This window comes from Stenella coeruleoalba (assembly GCF_951394435.1).
Source record: "Stenella coeruleoalba genome assembly, chromosome: 14".
NCBI classification, from domain to species: Eukaryota; Metazoa; Chordata; class Mammalia; order Artiodactyla; family Delphinidae; genus Stenella; species Stenella coeruleoalba.
The window spans coordinates 49,942,325-49,962,362 of NC_137160.1; the positions used below are offsets into that span (position 1 = coordinate 49,942,325).

General features: G+C 45.3%; 1 protein-coding gene across 1 annotated transcript in view; it reads right to left on the minus strand.

Annotated features, from left to right (window-relative positions):
• LAMA3 (laminin subunit alpha 3) overlaps positions 1 to 16,329 on the minus strand; it is a 241,953-nt gene extending 225,624 nt beyond the window's left edge. The window contains exon 1 of the mRNA XM_079943103.1: positions 15,564 to 16,329. Coding sequence (XP_079799229.1) covers positions 15,564 to 15,860 — 297 coding nt within the window. The 5' untranslated portion in view covers positions 15,861 to 16,329. The remainder of the gene's footprint in view (positions 1 to 15,563) is intronic.
• Positions 16,330 to 20,038: the final 3,709 nt, after the last annotated feature.

Sequence of the window (20,038 nt, forward strand, 5' to 3'; positions counted from 1 at the left end):
CCCCAGAGGACAAGCCAGTGTTTGCCCAGAAGCCCACGGAGTGACCTACCCTCATTTAGAAAGATGGAAAAAAAAATAGTCTCTCGTATTGCTCACATTTTTGATGATTCTCCTTAACCAAAAGCCTCTCATATATAATACTGTGCAACTGAATTCACAGCATAAACACTGTCTTGTTCTAAGAAACTAGAGGTTGATTACAGCACCACTCCCTAACATGACTTCTTTTATTGTCTGAACAGTCATTCATTTATTCAACTTTTCCAAATCGCCACCAGTGTGTGGAGCACTGTGTTGGATGCTGGGGTAAAAACAAAGGAACAAACGCTAAGAGCTGGACCCGGCCCCGGAAGAAATCCAGTGGGATAGAAGAGAAGTAACTCAAACACAACATGTCACCAGCAGGGGCTGGGATCAAGTGAGCGTGTGGGGCGTGGGAGCCCAGGAGAGACATGCCACGCCTTCCCTGCCGAATCTTCACCACATTCTCAGATGCGTATCAAATCAGGACCTAAAGACCCAGAAGTGAAGGCTCACAGAGGTGAAGGGCCTCACCTCAAACCACACAGCCGGGACGTGCAGGAACCAGGACCCGTGTGTGGGTCTGGCCACAGTCCTTACAGCTCAGAACGCTTTCCATCCTGGCCTGGCTGCTCTGGAAGCTGCATCAGAGCCCCGTCTTAGATTTGGATGGAGTGTGAGGCCGCACTGCAATAGCAATTATGTGATTTTCCAAACACCTGCCCACGACCAGATGTGTGGGAAGAGATCCAGCTGAGGAGAGAACCCCGTCTGACAGAAGCTTAGCTGCACCCGTGCCCTGCGGCAGGCACAGAAAACACGGCAAGATCTAACCACGCTCACCCATCGACAGCCCTGTTTCATGATCACCACGTTTGCGCTACCGCGAACCCTCCTCCTCACCATCACTCACCGAGGCTCCTGAGGTTACGTGCCTTAAAGGCACTGTCTCAAGTGGCCAGACCCAAGCCAGCTGGAGCCCTGATGTGGAGAACATTCTGGAGTGTGCCCATTCCCAACTTGGGATTGCTCCTTTACCAAAACCTTGTTCAGAACGCTCTCCATTCTGAGAAGCACAAAGCACATGGGCGTGGTTACCTACCACTCAGACAAGCATCTTGTAAATGTCCTGAGCACCTAAACGTCTGCACAGGGTGGGGTGAAGGGCGACCACACAGCCCAGGAGAGCGCCCAGCTCTGCAGCCCACACACAGCTTTCACCCCACCAGAAGGAGGCGCTTTGCCCTCTAGTGTGCCGGGTTCCTGGAGCAAGGGATTTGAGAGACCAAACAAGGGGCTGCAGGTTGGTTCCAGGTACGTATATTTTAATTTATTTATTTTTTATTTCTTTATCTTTGGCTGTGTTGGGTCTTCGTTGCTGCGTGCGGGCTTTCTCTAGTTGTGGCGAGCGGGGGCTGCTTTTCTTTGTGGTGCGCAGGCTTCTCATTGCAGTGGCTTCTCTTGTTGCAGAGCACGGGCTCTAGGCATGTGGGCTTCAGTAGTTGCAGATGTGGGCTCAGTAGCTGTGGCTGGCGGGCTCTAGAGCGCAGGCTCAGTAGTTGTGGCGCACGGGCTTAGTTGCTCAACAGCATGTGGGATCTTCCTGGACCAGGGCTCGAACCCGTGTCCCCTGCATTGACAGGCGTATTCTTAACCACTGTGCCACCAGGGAAGCCCAGGTATGTATTTTTTAAGGCAGATAAACAAACATCTGCAAAATTTATACCTATTACTCAAAAACTATGTCCACTCAGGTCAAATTACAGAGGGTTTTTCTTTTAATTTGTTTCAAAGAGATGCATTTTGGAGTAGAATGATGGAGGTCTAAATCCTGCCTCTACCAGTCACAGCTTCAAAATGTTAGTCAATATATTTAGTCTCGGGCTTCCCTGGTGGCACAGTGGTTGAGAGTCCGGCTGCCGATGCAGGGGACACGGGTTCATACCGCGGTCCGGGAAGATCCCACATGCCGCGGAGCGGCTAGGCCCGTGAGCCATGGCCACTGAGACTGCGTGTCCGGAGCCTGTGCTCCGCAACGGGAGAGGCCACAACAGTGAGAGGCCGCGTACCACAAAAAAAAAAAAAAAAAATTGTTTAGTCTCCTTTGGGTTCCATTTTCTCTTTGTTAAAACGGGCTAACACCACCAACCTTACGCAGTGATTTTGATGATTCAATGAGACGCCGTCCATAAAGTGATCACACCACCATCAGAACCACTGGAGTGTTTATCCATTCATCTGCTCATCAACACTTAGGTTGCTTCCATATCTTGGCAATTGTAAATAATGCTGCTCTGAACACTGAGGTGCATGTATCTTTTCAAATTAGTTTTTGTTTTTTTCAGATATATACCTAAGAGCGGAATTGCTGGGTCATATGATAGTTCTATTTTTAGTTTTTTGAGAAACCTCCATACTATTTTCCACAGTGGCTGCACCAATTTAGAGTCCCACCAACAGTGTACAAGTAAAACCCATCTTTTTAATGGTTTCCATATAATCCTCTTCCTTCTACTTCTCCCTCTATTCTCTTGTTCCCTATACGTAGTGTTGGCATATCACTGGCAATAAGGGGTCGCTTGGTACCTGTAGTTGCAGGTAAGTGGTCTGCTCACAAATAAACTCAGGTTTCTGAGGTGGGCCAGGCCACACTTAGGCCTGTCTGCTCAATGCCCCAAACCCAAAGCACTTCCTCTTTAGAGCTTCATCCCAAAGCCTAGATTTACAAAAGCAGCTCTGCCTTGACAGTTTATTCATCCAGCTGTCAACTATTGACCTGCTAAGGGCCAGATACTGTCCTCAGGAGAGAGAGTCTGACCTTGACCTGAGGCATTCCTCAAACCAAATATTTCCCTCTCAATTCCATTTCAGTTATTAATCTCCTTATGAAATAACTACACTCTTTTTTTTTTTTTTTTGTGGTACGCGGCCCTCCCACCACCCCGGCCTCCCCCGTTGCAGAGCACAGGCTCTGGACGTGCAGGCCCAGTGGCCACGGCCCACGGGTCCAGCCACTCCACGGCACGCGGGTTCCCCCAGACCGGGGCATGAACCTGCGTCCCCTGCATCGGCAGGCGGACTCCCAACCACTGCGCCACCAGGGAAGCCCTACTACACTCTTTACCACTTTATTTTCTCATTGTCCTAATGCCCTCAACTCTTTCATTCATCCTTTTAAAATTTTATCAGTCACCTAAATTCTTTTGAGAACCAGAAAGGGAATACATACGTACAAAAATAAAATGAAGTATTTATAAATTCTGGAAAGTGGTCTCACTCAGAGATAACATTCAAAACATACAAAAACGAGGGCAGCGTGGCTTTCTGAGTTCCTAGAAACACCAAACATGTTCCCACCTCAGGGCCCTTGCACCTGCTGGTCCTCTGCCGGGAACACATTTTCCCAGCCTTTCCTTGGGGCTGCCTTCCTCTCAACCCTCAGCTTTCTGTACCAATAACACTCCTTAGCAAAGCTTCGCCATCTGCTTGACCTATAGAAGCTTCCCTCTTTAATCTCAATCGCAAAATCCCATTTATCCTCTCCAAGACACAATAACAATCTATAATTATCATATTAGTTTGCTCACTGGTTACAGTCTCCCCATAGAAGGTTAGCTGCTTATAAGCAGGGACCTTTTCTGCCTTGTTAGGAATTGTACTCCCAGCCCATCATATCCCTGTCCTCTGTGCCTGGCACAGAGATGTCAATAAATATTTGTTAAATATAGTAGTGGGTGAATATTGCGCATAAGTATGTGTACATGCATGCTTCCAGGCGGCAGTTCTTTCCTTAGGTGATAAAAAGCTACAATAGGGACCGTCCACAAAAGACAGCTCTGGGTGAGCTGCCAGGTGTTCGGTGGTCAAGGAGGACAAGGGGCTAATTTGAAAGCAGCAATCAAGGCCATTCACTTCCTGTGCCTGACTGTGCGGGCAAAAGGCAAAGGAGAGAGGTGCCAGCTCCCCAGGGTTCCATTTCCCCCAGGCGAGGGTCAGATGACAGGAGAATGAGCTCACTGCCCAGGAACCCCAAACAAAAGGCTCCTGCCTTCTTATGCACCCAGGGAGTTGGGAGGGGGATGCAGAGAGGAGTAGAACAGTACCAAGTCCGAGTGGGGGAAAGGGCCTCACCCATAGCACCCCGATAGCACCCCAAAAACGAGTCTCAATGGAGGCCTCCGAACAGAGGCTCTAGGGCGGAGAATGCAGATAAGTACATGAGCATGGCTGGTCCACGGGGGCCTGGCTCCTTGACTGCAGCTCCCTCCAGAAAACTGCAAGGCGCTGGTGTGGGGAGGGCAGCTGCCCATGCTAGGCCCCTGCTAGGCCCCAATTAAAGCCTTTGGATTGCCTATGATGCAACCTAAAATCACACAGACGATTCTGACCTGGAGACAACCTTCTCGCCCTCCTCTCTGAAAATCCTTTCAGTGGTGCGGCACTGAAGGCAGTCCTTCTCCACAGCTGAACTCAATCCTTCGCTCTGCAAAGCTACACCACCCTTTGTATTTTGTCTTCAGTGAAGATGGAGAACCATTGGTTACAAACATCCCTATCATGATTGTGAAGGCCCTTGGCCTCATCTTCCTTGTGGTTAATCAAGCAGATTTACTCTTTCAGCTATGGTCTTCCTAAGCTCCAGTGACAGTTGCTATCTATTACAGCTAGGGAAAAACCACACTGCAGAACCAAGGCAAGCAACTGATCAAAGAAAAAGGCGGCTGCATGTAACACCAAGTATGTGAGGGGTATGAAGTGTTACTTCAAAGCCAGCATGGTGCTCAGAGAAAGGGAATGAAAACTTTATCAGGTCCTGGTATTTCTATTAGAAAAAGTGCCTTCAAGGTACATTTTTATTTAAATAAAAGTCTACTATTTGACCTAAAAGATAATGAAATAAAACAAGAGGGAAAAAAAAATCAACTAGTTTGTGGCAATCTTACTAAAAGATTTTCCTGAAGAGGTCTCTCAGCAACTCCTGCTACTTTTTCTGGTACATTAAAAACATTCGAAATTCAATGTCACATTAAAGATACATTAAGTGATCAGCTGTCACAATGAAATAGGAACATCACTTAGAAACAGATAAAACATATATGTATAACTGATTCACTTTGTTATAAAGCAGAAACTAACACACCATTGTAAAGCAATTATACCCAAATAAAGATGTTAAAAAAAAAAGCTTCAGTTCCTTTAAAAAAAAAAAAAGACATATAGGAAAGTTTGAAAGTCTAAAATTTTTGTGTTCTTATCAAATCACTAGGCAAACTACCTTGCATAGAATCTTTGCCACCAATGTCTTTTGTACACACAAATCCTCAGCCATATTCAGTCTCTGCAGAGCCAATCTCAGGAAACAAGGCGCTGGGCCTTTCATTTCACAATCCCACCCCATCCTTCCCCTGATGCAGCCCCCAGAGCCCTCACTAGTAAAGGAATCACCCAACCATTGGGCTCTGTGCAGCTCACTGTGTCCAGAGCCCCCAGACTCCCACCACCCCACCCGTGTTATTAGGCAATCCTTATTTTATGCCCCACTGATATATTCTTCATATTTAAGGATTACTCTCAATATGGGTGATCCCTAAATATTTGTTCAACCAAGAGCTCTCCTTATTCTGTTCAGGGACTAATTATGAATATCAGATTGCAAAGTCTCAAAAGCAGAGACCCTAGGACCACCCAAGAGCTTCATGTAGTCCCCCATCCTCCACCCTCCCATACACAGATAACTTACACGCTGGTCCATAAACACTGCTGACTGACCGAGAGGTTGGTGATCTGGCTTAAAGCTGAAGCTACTGCTAGGGACTGAATATCTGTGTCCCTCCCCCAGATTCATACGTTAAGACCTAACCCACTAGATGATGGTATTAGGATGAGGGTTCCACCTACATGAACGGAATTAGTGCCCTTATAAAAGAGGCCCTGGAGAGATCCCTCATCCCTCCCACCTTGTGAGGACAGTGAAAAAACAGCAATCAGCGAACAGGAAGTGGGTCCTCACGAGACACTGAATCTGCCCACACCTTGACCTTGGATTTCCCAGCCTCCAGAACTGTGAGAAATAAATTTCTGTTGTTTATAAGCTATCAATCTATTTTTTTGTTACGGCAGCCCAAACGGACTAAGCTGAGCTGCCGTAACAAAGTACCACAAACTGGGTGGCTTAGAACAACAGAAAGTTATTGTCTCACAGTTCTGGAAGCTGAAAGTCTGAAATCAAGGCATTGGCAGGGCCCCTCTCCCTCTGAAACCTGTAGAGGAAGGATCCTTCCTTGCCTCTTCCAGCTTCTGGTGGTCCAGTCCTAGTCATTGGTCTCTGCCACTACATTAGGCACTACTTTGAAATTCAACACACCAGGGCCACAACTGTCTTCCAGAGGCAGGTTGTTGAAAGTCAGGTATTTTTTCTGTCCAACAGCACTTCCATCAAGGTGTTGCTCTAGTAGGAAAATCCTATGATGGTGTTGCCCTTTGAACATTTCTCCAAAAAGCATCTATGAAGTGTCTGTGATAAGCTGCCGCAGGGAAGACAAACAACAGGAAAATGTGGTCTCACACTCAGGAAGCTCGTGAATTAATAAGGATACAGACATGAAAATCAATGGCTCCAAGGCCATGAATGGAGTTAGGGAGGTGGCACAGAGTTTGGCTGGAACTCTGAGGGAAGAGTAGCAGGCTCGGCAGTGGCAGCATAGCACAGCAGGTAAAAGCATGAACTCTGCAGCCAGAGTACCTGGCTTTTCCACATACTAGCTGTGTGACCTTGACCAAATCACTTAACCTCTCTGTGCTTCAGTTTCCTCATTTGTACACTGAGTGTGCTAAGAGTACCTCCTTTATAAATGGTTGTGAGGACGAAGAAGTTTGTGAAAGAGGCTTTAGGACAGTGCCAGGTACCGATTAAGTGTTAAATTAATACTCCACATTAAACAGGGGAGCTATTGAACCAAAAAAAGAAAAAAACAACAGGGGAGCAAGTCTCCTGGTTACTAGGCTGTTCTCCCTATTCTCCATTCTGCCCGCCTCCCCTTAATTTGGTATCACTCCTGTACACAGTATATAGTGCAACTTGAAAGTAATGGAGAATTACATCTATACCCCACAGTTAAGATATGCATAGATAATCTAATTAAAACCTATATTTCTCTCAAGCTAATATTCATTTATTACTTCCACATGTATTTTCTAAACATCTAGGATGGGAAAACCAAGAGAATACAATATACTTATGATATTGAGAAACGGGCAGGACACATGGGACTCAATGAGTTGGCTCTCCCCAGGGCAGGTTCCACCCTGTTGGCAGGAGGGATCTAATCAAGGATCTGCTAGCTCATGCAAACAGCTCTTTTTTGAGAAGCAGAAAAAGGTTCCCTGCCTCTGAGCAGATACAGCCTTGCCCGGGCTGGATTTTCAGCCCCCTTGGCCAGGAGCCCATGTATACAGCACAACACAGGCAGTTCTATTGACTAAGACCACTGAGGTACCATTTAATAAATCTTTTCCTCACTAGGCAAATGGTTCCACAATGTTGAGCAAAAGTTAACACAGGTTTCGTGAAAGCCTAAATCACAACGGGAAATAAATTTATGATCTGGAAGAATGTATCAGTGCTACCAAAATTCACCTTAAAAAATTAATACCTCCCCAAAAATGTTAGTTTAGCTGATAAAAGTGTGTGTATATATGATGTGGGCGTATATAGGAATTAGTAGATATACATATAACTCCTAGCTCTGTCCCTTGAAAGGGTCTAGAAGCAATGACACACCGGTAACAATGAGCACACCTCATATCCAGACTTGGTTTCTACATACCACACTCAATTTAAAAAAAAAAAAAAAAAACAGAGATTTTTGGAAAAGTAGTTAGTTCCAACACTGGAGCAAAGAAAATTAAAAGTGACCCTGGAACATCTTGCGTTACCAGAAAGTGCATAAATAAATGAAGTCCCTACATAAATAATATCTGAACTAGTTATTAACGCATTACCAAAACAATTCAACATTGCTATTCTATAGAAGGCTATAAATGTCTTTATGCCTGTGGATTATTCAGCATGCCAAATGTGTTCAGTGTATAATGCACTGTACACGTCATCATTAAAAGAACGTTTTACTCAAAAATTTAAAATGACTATTGTGCTAATTCATTTTTGTAGCTTACCACCTTAGAAGTCTTAAAAAGAATTTTTTCTCTCCATGAAAAAACACATTTATTGAGCACTAACTATGTGCCAAGAAAAATACTAAGTGCTTTTATCCTCCAAGTAAACCTGTGAGATACACAGGTTTATTAACCCTGTTTTATATATAAGAAAACTGAGATTTTGCAATTTTCCAAGGTCAGAGAGCTGGTAGAGTTAGAATTCAAACTCAGGTCTACATGATTGTAGAGCCAGAGTTCTTCATCTCTAAGTGAGAGTAGTTTGATAATATCTACAGTGAGATGATATTGTATTTTCCCTCACAGGAGTTTCCCTGGTCATTTAAGAAAATTGGGTCATAAAAAGGCTAGTCACCTACAGAAAGATCCACACTGAGACACATTATAAACAAACTGTCAAAAGACAAAGAGAAAATCTTGAAAGCAACATGAGAGAAGCAATTTATCACATATAAGGGATCCTCAATAAGATTAACAACCTATTTTTCACTGGAAACCATGGAAGCCAGATGGCAGTGAGACGATAAAGTGCTGAAAGAAAAAAACTGTCAGTCAAGAATTCTATACCTGGTAAAGTTATTCCTCAAAAATGAAGGAGAAATTAAGACATTCCCAAAGAAAAGCTGAAGGAGTTTGTTGCTAGTAGACCTGCCCTACAAGAAATGTTAAAGGGAGTCCTTCAAACTGAAATAAAGGACATTAGACAGTAACTCAAAGCCATACAAAGAAATACAGAACACCAGTACAAATAACTACATAGGTAAATTAAAAAGCCAGCATTATTGTATTTTTGGTTTGTAACTTTTTTTCCTATATGATTTAAAACACAAATGCATAGAACAATAATTATGTTTTTATCCCAAGGGGCAACAATGTGTAAAGATGTAATTTGTGACAATAACATCATAAAAGGGGAGACAGACCTATATAGGAGCAGAGTTTTAGATGCTATTGAAATTAAGTTGATGTCAAATCAAATTGGATTGTTATAAATTTAGGATGTTAATTGTAATCCTCAGAGTAAGCACTAAGAAAATTACTTTTAAAAATTTACAGGGGGGGCTTCCCTGGTGGCGCAGTGGTTGAGAGTCCGCCTGCCGATGCAAGGGATGCGGGTTCATGCCCCGGTCCGGGAAGATCCCACATGCCGTGGAGCGGCTGGGTCCGTGAGCCATGGCAGCTGAGCCTGCGCGTCCGGAGCCTGTGCTCCGCAGCGGGAGAGGCCACAGCAGTGACAGGCCCGCGTACCACACACACACACACAAAATTTACAGGGGATTTCCCTGGCGGTCCAGTGGTTAAGACTCCAGCTTCCACTGCAGGGGGCACAGGTTCAATCTCTGGTCAGGGAACCAAGATCCCGCATGCCGCATGGCACAGCCAAAATATAAATTAAAAAAAAAAAATTAACAGAACAGGAAATGAGGAGGAAATCAAAATGACACATTAGAAAATTTAATTAAACACAAAAGAAAACAGTAATAGAGGAACTGAGGAACTAAAAAATATATAATGCATATATATATAAGACATATATAAGACATTTGTCATATATAAGACAAATAGCAAAATGGCAGAAATAAGTCCTTCATTATCAATAATCACTTTAAATGTAAATGGATTAGACTTAGTTAAAAGCAGAGACTGGCAGAATGGATTTATATATATATATATGTTCTAAAACTAGACTCTAGTAATAGCTGCACAACTCTATAAACTTTCTAAAAATTATTGAATTCACACTTAAAATGGCTGCATGTTATGGTATTTAAATTATGCCTCGGGGCTTCCCTGGTGGTGCAGTGGTTGAGAATCTGCCTGCCAATGCAGGGGACATGGGTTCAAGCTCTGGTCCGGGAAGATCCCACATGCCACAGAGCAACTAAGCCTGTGCGCCAAAACTACTGAGCCTGCACTCCAGAGCCCCCGAGCCACAACTACTGAGCCCTCGTGCCAAAACTACTGAAGCCCACATGCCTAGAGCCCGTGCTCTGCAACAAGAGAAGCCACCGCAATGAGAAGCCCGTGCACCACAACCAAGAGTAGCCCCCACTTGCCACAACTGGAGAAAACCCACGCGCAGCAACGAAGACCCAATGCAGCCAAAAATAAATAAATGAATTTATTTAAAAAAAGAATCATTTGTCCTTCAACTGCTGGCTGTAATCATCTGAAGTTTTGAAATAACTCTATTAATAATTGTTACAAATATATCAATGGACACAGTAAATGTTTTAGATTTCCCCAAAATCTTCACATCTGTATCACAAAGGAAAAGGCCCTTGTTGAAGTTAACAAATGGCTCTCTTTCACAATAGTTCTGTAAACAGAGCCTTAGTGAAGTTGAGTTTCCTTTATGGCTATTAGTGCAAGTTACACAAACACACAACTGGGACTGCTTTGTGGCAAGCATGCTCACTCTTAGCCATAACTCAGGTGAGTGTACTTCTCTATCAATATCATTTAGGTTAAATACAAATTCTTATGCATAAAGCAAAGTGCACTGAAAGAACTTATAAAAATACGTTGAACTGTCGATGTACAAAATCAAGATCATATGTTTGCTGGGACTTCCCTGGCGGTCCAGTGGTAACTCTGCACTTCCACTGCAGGGGGCGCAGGTTTGATCCCTGGTCAGGGAACTAAGATCCCACAAGCGGCACAGTGTGGCCAGAAAAAAGAAAAAAAAAAGATCATATGTTTGGTAAATACGTGCAGGTCATTTCTTGTGAGCATAGTGTTTATGTCAAGCTAAACCAAAGCCAAGGTTATATTTTCAACACAGCCTTCCACTTCCATTTTATCATCACCTCTATCAGATGTCAGTAAATTCAGTCCTCCCTTGGTATTTGTGAAGGACTGGTTCCAGGAACCCTACAGATACCAAAATCTGCAGATGCTCGAGTCCCTTATATAAAATGGCATCATAGTATTTGCATATAGCGTACATACATTCTCCCACGTACTTTAAACCATCTCCAGATTACCTATAATACCTAATACAATGTAAATGCTATGTAAATAGTTGCCACCATAGGGCGAATTTAAGTTTTGCTTTGGGGAACTTTCTGGATTTTTTTTCTCCCGAGTATTTTTGACCCACAGTTGGTTAAATCTGTGGATGCGAAACCCAAGGATACTGAGGGCCGACTGTAATAATGTCTTTACACTCCATAGGTTAGTACACATTTAAAGTTAAAGTGCAAATTGTGACATATTTCGGTTATAATTACTTTTCATCAGAATAGAACTAATTTGCATACTTTTCTTGTCTCCTCTTTATAGTAACTTCAACTGTACCTTCACTCCACCATCCTTTCATTCAATATTTTCCAAGCACCTATTCTGTTCCAGGCTTTTGTGCTCAGCACTGGAGAGACAGCCGTGAACCAGACAGATAGGATCCCTGAATCACAGAGCTCTCAAACACCAAAAACTTAATGTCTGAGCAGTAGCAAGTATATAAAATCTTATTTAATGAATCTTAAGTCCAGAGAAACCACAGCAAACATTTTTCACCCAACAAACAAAATGCAGACTTTTTAAATGCTCTGCCTGTTGACACACGCTACCGTTCAAGTATCAGCATTGTTATTATAGAATCAGGACCATAAACCCTGGGTTTTTTTCTAAGATGTGACTTTTATCCATTTTTTTACATTTCTTGCATCCTTTTGGCCTGAAATTCTAAACTCTGGCTGGCTCCCAAAGATCTGTTTTTAGAAAGTTCAAAGAAGTAGAACTTTTTTTGTTAACTCTTCTCCATTCCCCATCTTGAGCTGTACATGAGCAGATTCAAAATGATTATCACTCAGGTACAGCACATGATTAATCATAATCTCTCTTCCTTTCCTCCACCTGTCTCCCACCACACCCACTTTTCTGAAAGGCAGGTCTGCACCAGCTGCTGCCAACACTGGGCTAGAACAAGTGTCTAACAGCCCAGCTTCTGGAATTTGCCTTCTCCTTCTTGTCTCCAACATGCTTCTCTCCTCATTACATGAGAACCTCTCACATCAGCAATCAGTGCACCTGCTCAGGCCCTCAACTGTGAACGCAGAAAGCACTTTTGTTCACCCCCAGTTTTTACAGAAAGAATAAGGCAAAACACCAGATAGCATCCTTTTCCTGCAGGCTACACCTTGGCCTAGAAATGCAGTCTGTTGAGTGAGCTCAGAAAGGCACTTCCTACTCTATCTAGGCCTGTGGACCCAGGTTTAAGCACCTATTCTGGAAACTCAATCAGAACAAGAAACGTGACTTTTCTGGACTTCCCAAAACAGTAGTGCCAACTTATGATACTTAATAAAAATTCCAGCTGAGGAGAATGAGAGTTGGCCCATTTCTAGGCAAATCTGGGGAGCAGAGACGGCTGAAAATTTCCTCGATAACTTCCTTCTCCTTACATTTACCCTTCCCACAATTAGAACAATTCTCTCCAAAGTTGGGTGTGCCAGGCAATCTAGTGGGGTGCAAGAAGGGAATATTAAAACTGTTTATTTTACTTAAAGTGAAGAAATTCAATTTTTCTAATACTTAATATACAGATTGCCTATAAATGCCTTCATCCAGTCCACAAGTTAGCAGGTCACAAGAGTCCTGAGTGTCTGTTCAAGGGGAGAGGAGAGGTTTCACCAGGCTATCATCTGATCAGGACACACGAAGCGTAAGTGCACCTGGCAAAGTGGACATGTGGATTCTATTCTCCTAAATAGCAGAACAGTTAAAACCTTGTACTGAAATGGGGAGTGATTATGAAATACTTTTGACTACACAGGCTCCCTGGTTTTCTCATAGAAAAGTACTTAAAAGACCTCTTAAATTTAAAGATGAGTTATACATTTTTTTTTCACAAAAATTCCAAATTGGCTGACTTTTGCTGGGATGACAAGTGACTGCCAGTAATATACTACCTGATAGATATTTACAAAATAATGGAAGTACTTTGTTCCATCAAAGAAAAGGTGTTGTTTTAAAAATGTGTGAAAAAGGACTTCCCTAGTGGCGCAGTGGTTGAGAGTCCGCCTGCCGATGCAGGGGACACGGGTTCGTGCCCCGGTCCGGGAAGATCCCACGTGCCGCGGAGCGGCTGGGCCCGTGACCCATGGCCGCTGAGCCTGCGCATCCGGAGCCTGTGCTCCGCAACGGGAGAGGCCACAACAGTGAGAGGCCCGCGTACCGCAAAAAAAAAAAAAGTGTGAAAAAGTAAATACTGTTCTAAAGAAATGCAAACTTTGGAAAGACCATTTCATAAAACAGATGTTTGGAAATGTGTCATCTTTTGTTGCTGAAAAGATGGAACTGTGTTACTCTAAAAGTTCTTATATTTGCACATTTTAAAAACACGGAAACAGAATTTTGTAACATTTTTCCAAATGAAGAGTGAACTTTGAATCTATTGTTTATAGCATTAAAACACAACACTTTCCTATCAGGAAGTACTGAATTCCACTTGAAAAATGAACATATACTGGCCAAGTTTCTACTTAAAAAAAACTTTTAGAATAATTGGAGGATGGAGCAGAAGTATGAGTACCACAATTTAGGAAATTCTCACAGGGTCCCACTCCTAGAAAGGCCTCTCACTTAGTTTAATGCTCTGCTATCCCCACATCTTGAAATTCATAATTTTTGAACAAGCAGTTCCATTTCATTTTGCAATAGACTGCAAATTATGCAGCTGGTTCTGGAACTCAGCAGTCAATGCAGTTCTTTCATTTGAATTTACATATTTTTGAGGTATTTTTTCAGTGATGACAACTACTAAATTCCAGTATTAATGTAAAACTATGAATGGCTATATCATACGTGCTAAACTACACTTGTCAAAAATAATTATATATATGATTAACATTTGAATATTTGTTTATAACTGGTTATACAAAGTCACAAAACATTTAAAGAAAGCAAAATTTGGGGCTCTTTTTTTTTTTAAGGGAGGTTGCAATTTTTAATTAATTAATTAATTTATGGCTGTGTTGGGTCTTCGTTTCTGTGCGAGGGCTTTCTCTAGTTGTGGCAAGTGGGGGCCACTCTTCATCGCGGTGCGCGGGCCTCTCACTATCGCGGCCTCTCTTCTGGAGCACGGGCTCCAGACGCGCAGGCTCAGTAATTGTGGCTCACGGGCCCAGTTGCTCTGCGGCACGTGGGATCTTCCCAGACCAGGGCTCGAACCCATGTCCCCTGCATTGGCAGGCAGATTCTCAACCACTGCACCAGTAGGGAAGCCCTATTTGGGGCTCTTAATAAAGAAAAAAGCATTTTCATCATTATTCTTTTTATTTCTATTTTTGTATATTTTATAGTGCACACAAATTAATAGTCATACATGCATGTAATTTATAAATAAATGAGCATCTATCGCATAAGAATATACTGCATGTTCAACAACCTGTCATTTATGGGAGTGCTTAGTCAAAAGACCTTCTAAAAGACTGACCTAAACTCGGAATGATAATCTTTCGCTTTGGGAGCCCAAACTCCAAAATTACTCCCTCTTCTGGCAACAATTTCCTCAGCAATACTTCCTGGGAGAGGGAGGGAGGCAACGACAGACGTCTTAGTTTAAAGAGGATTTGGAGTCAGGACTGGGTTCAAATCCAGATGTCCTCCATGATGACGTAGGCACATTTCTTAACCTGGTCACCCGATCCAGTGCCCAGCGCTGTTGTGAGGCTCGTGTGTAAGGACCTGGCACATTTCCAGATGCTGATGAAGCACCAGCGACACTAGCATTTACACAGGTGTTCGCAGTAGGAGTCCGATGGACTCTGAGCACCGTGTCTGTCCACTCGCGCCTAATGGCTCTGGATGGTGGTACTTCAGGCTGTGGGGTGAGGTGCGTTTTTCTGGTGAGATGGGAGTGGTACTACTGATACAGTCTAAAAGTTCTCTCTTTAAATACACCACGGAATCTAACTGCTACCAGCTTCTCTGCATAAGGTCGGGGAGATGAAGGGCCTCGAAGGAGGGGCACCGGTGAAGCCCAGGGGGGCTCAAGCCCTGGCCAGGCGCTACCTGGGTGACGGAGGCAGGACAGGACCACAGTTCAATACATCCCGAGAGCGCAGCTTCGGACTTTCTCCTGGTCAAGCCCAAACTTAACCTCAGCCTGTATTCACCTCGGGATGTGCAAAGCATACCCATCCCAGCCCCGAGCGGCGCATCGGCGGAGGCGGTGTTCCCCAGTACCACTCCCGGGGGGCACCGCGCCCACCTCCCGGGGTCGCCGACCCACGCAGGGGTTGGGGGAGCCCTTCCCGGTCGCCTCGGGTCCCGAGAGTGCGGGGAAAAGGCCCGACCCCTTCGCCCAGGGTGGCTGGCCCGCGCGGGGAGGGAGCCCGCCCGGGAGGGACCTGGGACCTTACCTGGATGGTATGGCCGCTGCTCTGGACGGTGGGCCCCCCCACCAACTTGCAGTAGAGCTCGGGCCGGGGTCGCGTGCCGCCGGGCTCCCGCTCCCCGCAGGTGGCGGTGGCCCAAATCCTCGCCGCCTCGGCCAGGTTGAAGTAGGGCGGGTGCAGGCTGAGCCACGCCGGGGCCGCGGGGTCCCGAGCGGTCGCGCACCCGGCGGGGGGCGGCGGCAGCAGCAGCAGCGGCAGCAGCGGCAGCAGTGGCAGCACTGACGGCGGTGCCCAGCCCCGAGCCCGCCCGGCTGCCGCCATCTCGCTGCGCGCGGTCCTCCTGCCTCGGCGGCCGGCGAAGGGGCTCGGGAACACCGCGTTCTCGGCGGACGATCCTCAGGCTACCAGCGAGCGCGGCCCGAGTGTGGGCGGTGTCGGCGGAGGCGCGCCCGCGCCCCCACGCGCCGGGAGCCCGCGGCGAGGGGGCGGCTCCTCGGGTTTGGAACGTGCTGCGGCCGGAGCTGGCACCCGCCGGATAAGGAACTGACAGCGGCCGGCCTCGGCCCGCAGACGTTGTCTCCGCCAGCGCGCTGCGCGCTGCCAGCTTCGCCGGCTGGGAGAGCAAAAGGCGTGTCCCCGGCTGCCACCCCCGCGGCTGAGGCGGGGACCTGGACCGCCCCACCTCCCCACGGCCGGGGCAGAGATCCGAGAGTCCTCTTCTCCAGAGCCTCACGGTGGATCTCGGACTAGCGGGAAGGAGGCTCGCGGCGAATGGGGTGAGACAGCAGAGGCAACTGCCACTGCCTGCAGAACCTACACCAAAGACACTGTGGTTTCCCAGATGAGTTTCAGTTGTCAAAGGACAAGTCCCGTCAATTCTCAGACCCCGGGCGCCAACGATACCTGTGGCACTGCACACGCATACTGAGTGTGAGATCAAAGGAGCTCTGGGGAACTGGGAGTGGCAGAACGTACACAATCTAAAGACAGCCACTAGTGCAAGTTGTAGTGTGCCCAGAGGTAAAGGTACTTTGGAGGAAATTCTTCACATGCCCCATCTGCTATATTTTACAGGTGAACAGAGACATCGAGTGTATTACTCGAGCTGTCACATTGGCCTCTGGGGAAAAGGATGCGAACCCCCCACCTCCCAGGGCTGAGGCTTGGTCTTGCACGCAGGACATCTCACCAAAACGGAGCCCGCAGAGGTCTCTAACAATTAGAAGGGGGTGTCATTGCTGCAGGCCAGGACGGACACAAGTGCCCCAGAGGAAGAAGGACTAGAGCTTCGAAAGACGGAGAAGGAAAAACGAGGGAGTGTGTGAGAGCACTGCTCGAACAAAGATTGAGATGGGGATCGAAGGGGAACAGTTGAAAGGAGAGAACTAACTAGTCATGAACCTACACTGCTTTGCCCTAATAAGAACATTCATATTTTAATAAAGCAACTGAACGAGTGCCCAGCACTACCTGGAATAGTCCTGCAGAGGTGGTATGGTCCTTTCTAAACTGATGAAAGAAGATTGCAGAAAAGTGAGAAAGATTTTACATTCTTTTTATAAAGTCCTTCCGGACAAGATCATTTGCAGGAAAACTTTCAACAAACAGCTAAGATTCCAAAATTATTTTATCAATAGGCAGATAAGAAGGCGAAGGGCTTCCCTGGTGGCACAGTGGTTGAGAGTCTGCCTGCCGATGCAGGGGACATGGCTTTGTGCCCCGGTCTGGGAAGATCCCACATGCCGCGGAGCGGCTGGGCCTGTGAGCCATGGCCGCAGAGCCTGCGCATCCGGAGCCTGTGCTCCGCAACGGGAGAGGCCACAACAGTGAGAGGCCCGCGTACCGCAAAAAAAAAAAAAAGAAGTTAAATTCTACATTGAAGTAACTGTTCTCGACTCAGCCAGTAACTCCCTACACTGCCAGGCCTGTTCACTGAGAGGTTCTGATGTCAGAATCCTCAGCAGCAGAACTGACCATCTGTGGATTCACAACAACGCTTCTTCCTCATAGAACTTCGCATTTTGCTCCAAAAGGCAAAAATTACGAGCGTGACATAAAAATTGCTGTATTGTACATGACAACATTTCTTTTTGGTATGTTTTATTACACTCCCTAGTCAGAAGGTATATAATATCATTGCAATTGAAAAATAACTTTGTGAAGTCAGGGCACAACAGGTGTGTTTGCCCACTGAGAATAGCTTTAAAGATGAACAAATAAAAGGTACATATCTGAAGTTCATATTTGTTAGTAAAGTTCTCTCTGTAAAGGCTATGTATCCAAAACAAACATCCCGGGAGCACCGACCCTCCGTGGTTCTAGATACGGGAAATATGATGGGAATATTGACACTTTGGTTGGGGGAGGGGAGAAAGGCTGCTCTGAAGTTTAAATGAAGAAATGTATGAGCAAGTGCTTTTAAACACTAAGGCAGCAAACAGAAGGCACACTTGTGTTTTTAAGGCAAAATGGGGCTCTTATGTTTTCATGGGGAAAGATGATGCTTGAAGAAATGAAATGACTTGCCCATGTTTTAAGAAAAATAGGAATAATAAGCAGGACCCAGAGCTTCCGATTCTCAGTTCATGCTCCTAGGAGGACTCGGGGGGGGGGTGGGAGGTGCGGAAAGCCACCTGGGTGAGGCCCATGTGAGGTGTGAAGGCTTCAGAAGTGTCCCAAGCACAAGAGGAGCTATTGGTTTACTTAGCTCTAGAGGGGTGGGTGCGACAGACATGCATAGTTGGGTGTAAACAAACCCAAACTAACACAGTGAATTTGGCGTTTGGCTGACCTCTCAATACTTCAGCAGTGATTCATGCATAGCTGTGTCCTTCAGATCTTAAGATAGAAATGCAACTTGCCATGCCATTGTCGCAAAGAATTTCCCTAGAATCAAGAATGTAGACACGCAAGGGTGGTAAACTCACTGTCTTGCAAGGGCATAGTCAGACTCGATCATGTCCCATTAATACAGTGATGGGTCTAACATTATCCCCATGACTGATGCGTCTTTAGGTGAAAGCATAGATTTTGTCCTTCTCCTTCTGTTCTACCCCCTCCCCAATACGGCAGCTTTTCCTTCTGCCCTCCCAAGTCATCCTAGGAATATGAACTGGGATTATATCAATCCTGGGACCTGCTTATTATTACTGTTCTTCTTAAAATTGTATTGTTAAACTATACCTTACCATTGGTTGGTCTCACTTTAAAAACAAGTTGCACTTTTCCTCTTGTATCATCACTTCGTAGAGAAAACAATGACATCGTTCTAAACCAACAGGAGTCTGTGGGTCACAACAGCAGTGAAAAGAATACAAACAAAACAGAAAAACAGAAGGTGTTACTGCTTCTTGCAATACCACACGAGAGCCTGGCGAGAGCTCCCCCTGAAAACCAGGGGTAACTAAACGATGAGGGAAGTTCTGCTGTCCAACTGGCCAGCTTCACTGCAAACCCAAAGATCAAGAGCATCTTTTGGAACCCAACCATTCTATCATAAAATATAGGAATATAAGGATATATATTAATATCCTTTTATTACTCTTCTCCCATGATCTCCTGCTTGGAAAGAATTTCACAAACTGTATTTCTTAAATATTTTCCATGTTATCAAAGATCTATATAACTGTCAATATAGGCTTTGGCTTATCATGAAGTAATTAGCATGACCACGCTGAGCTTTAATCATTCCAGCTCAAAGTGGAGAAAGTGAGCTTCCATCCACCTGTGTTGCTAAATAAAGGCAGGGTTTCTGCTGGTCATTTTGAAAACTGAGAATTGCCCCTACACCCCTGGGCTTTGGAAAACACGAATCTAACACCACCCACTTTTATTTATAGATCAGAAGTCAAGGTTAAGGGACTTGACCAAGTCCTCATTACCACAAAATGGTGTCCAGAGCCCAGCCTGTGCCTGCCTGGGATTACAGCACACCTTACCCCCACTGCCTTTTGTGGTGGGCCCCCTGCTCCGGACCCCTAATCTAATGGCTCCTTGTAAAGTAGTGATGCTCCCTTGGCACATGGCCTGTGTCTGATTCATCGTCTCAGCTCAGAAACCCCAGTGTTAACCAAAGTGGAGCGGAAGTCTCAGTATCCAATGTTTCTGCTCACTGCAGGCGGAACCCAGCTTCGGTTGGAACCTTGACACTGGTACGTTGCATTAGGGCACTCTCTGGTAGTTAGCTCCACCAAAGGCCCTGTGAAGCATTCACATTCCAATTACATGAATTTCCTCTCCAGCTCTTGCTACACACACTCCAGTTTGGCCTTTATGTAAAATATGCAGTTGGGCAGAGCAGGTAATTTTATACATTTGTTATTAAGGAGGATTCCTTTTTCCACCCCAAGTGTGTGTTATTACAAGCAGTAGTGCTAGGATAAAAGAAAGGCTAAACCTAGGTAACAGTACCTTTTCTTTACAATGAAATTTTTTCCTATCAGCCCAGAGCTAACCCTGAAAGGTAAGTGGGCCATTATTCTCATTATTATTATTCTCAT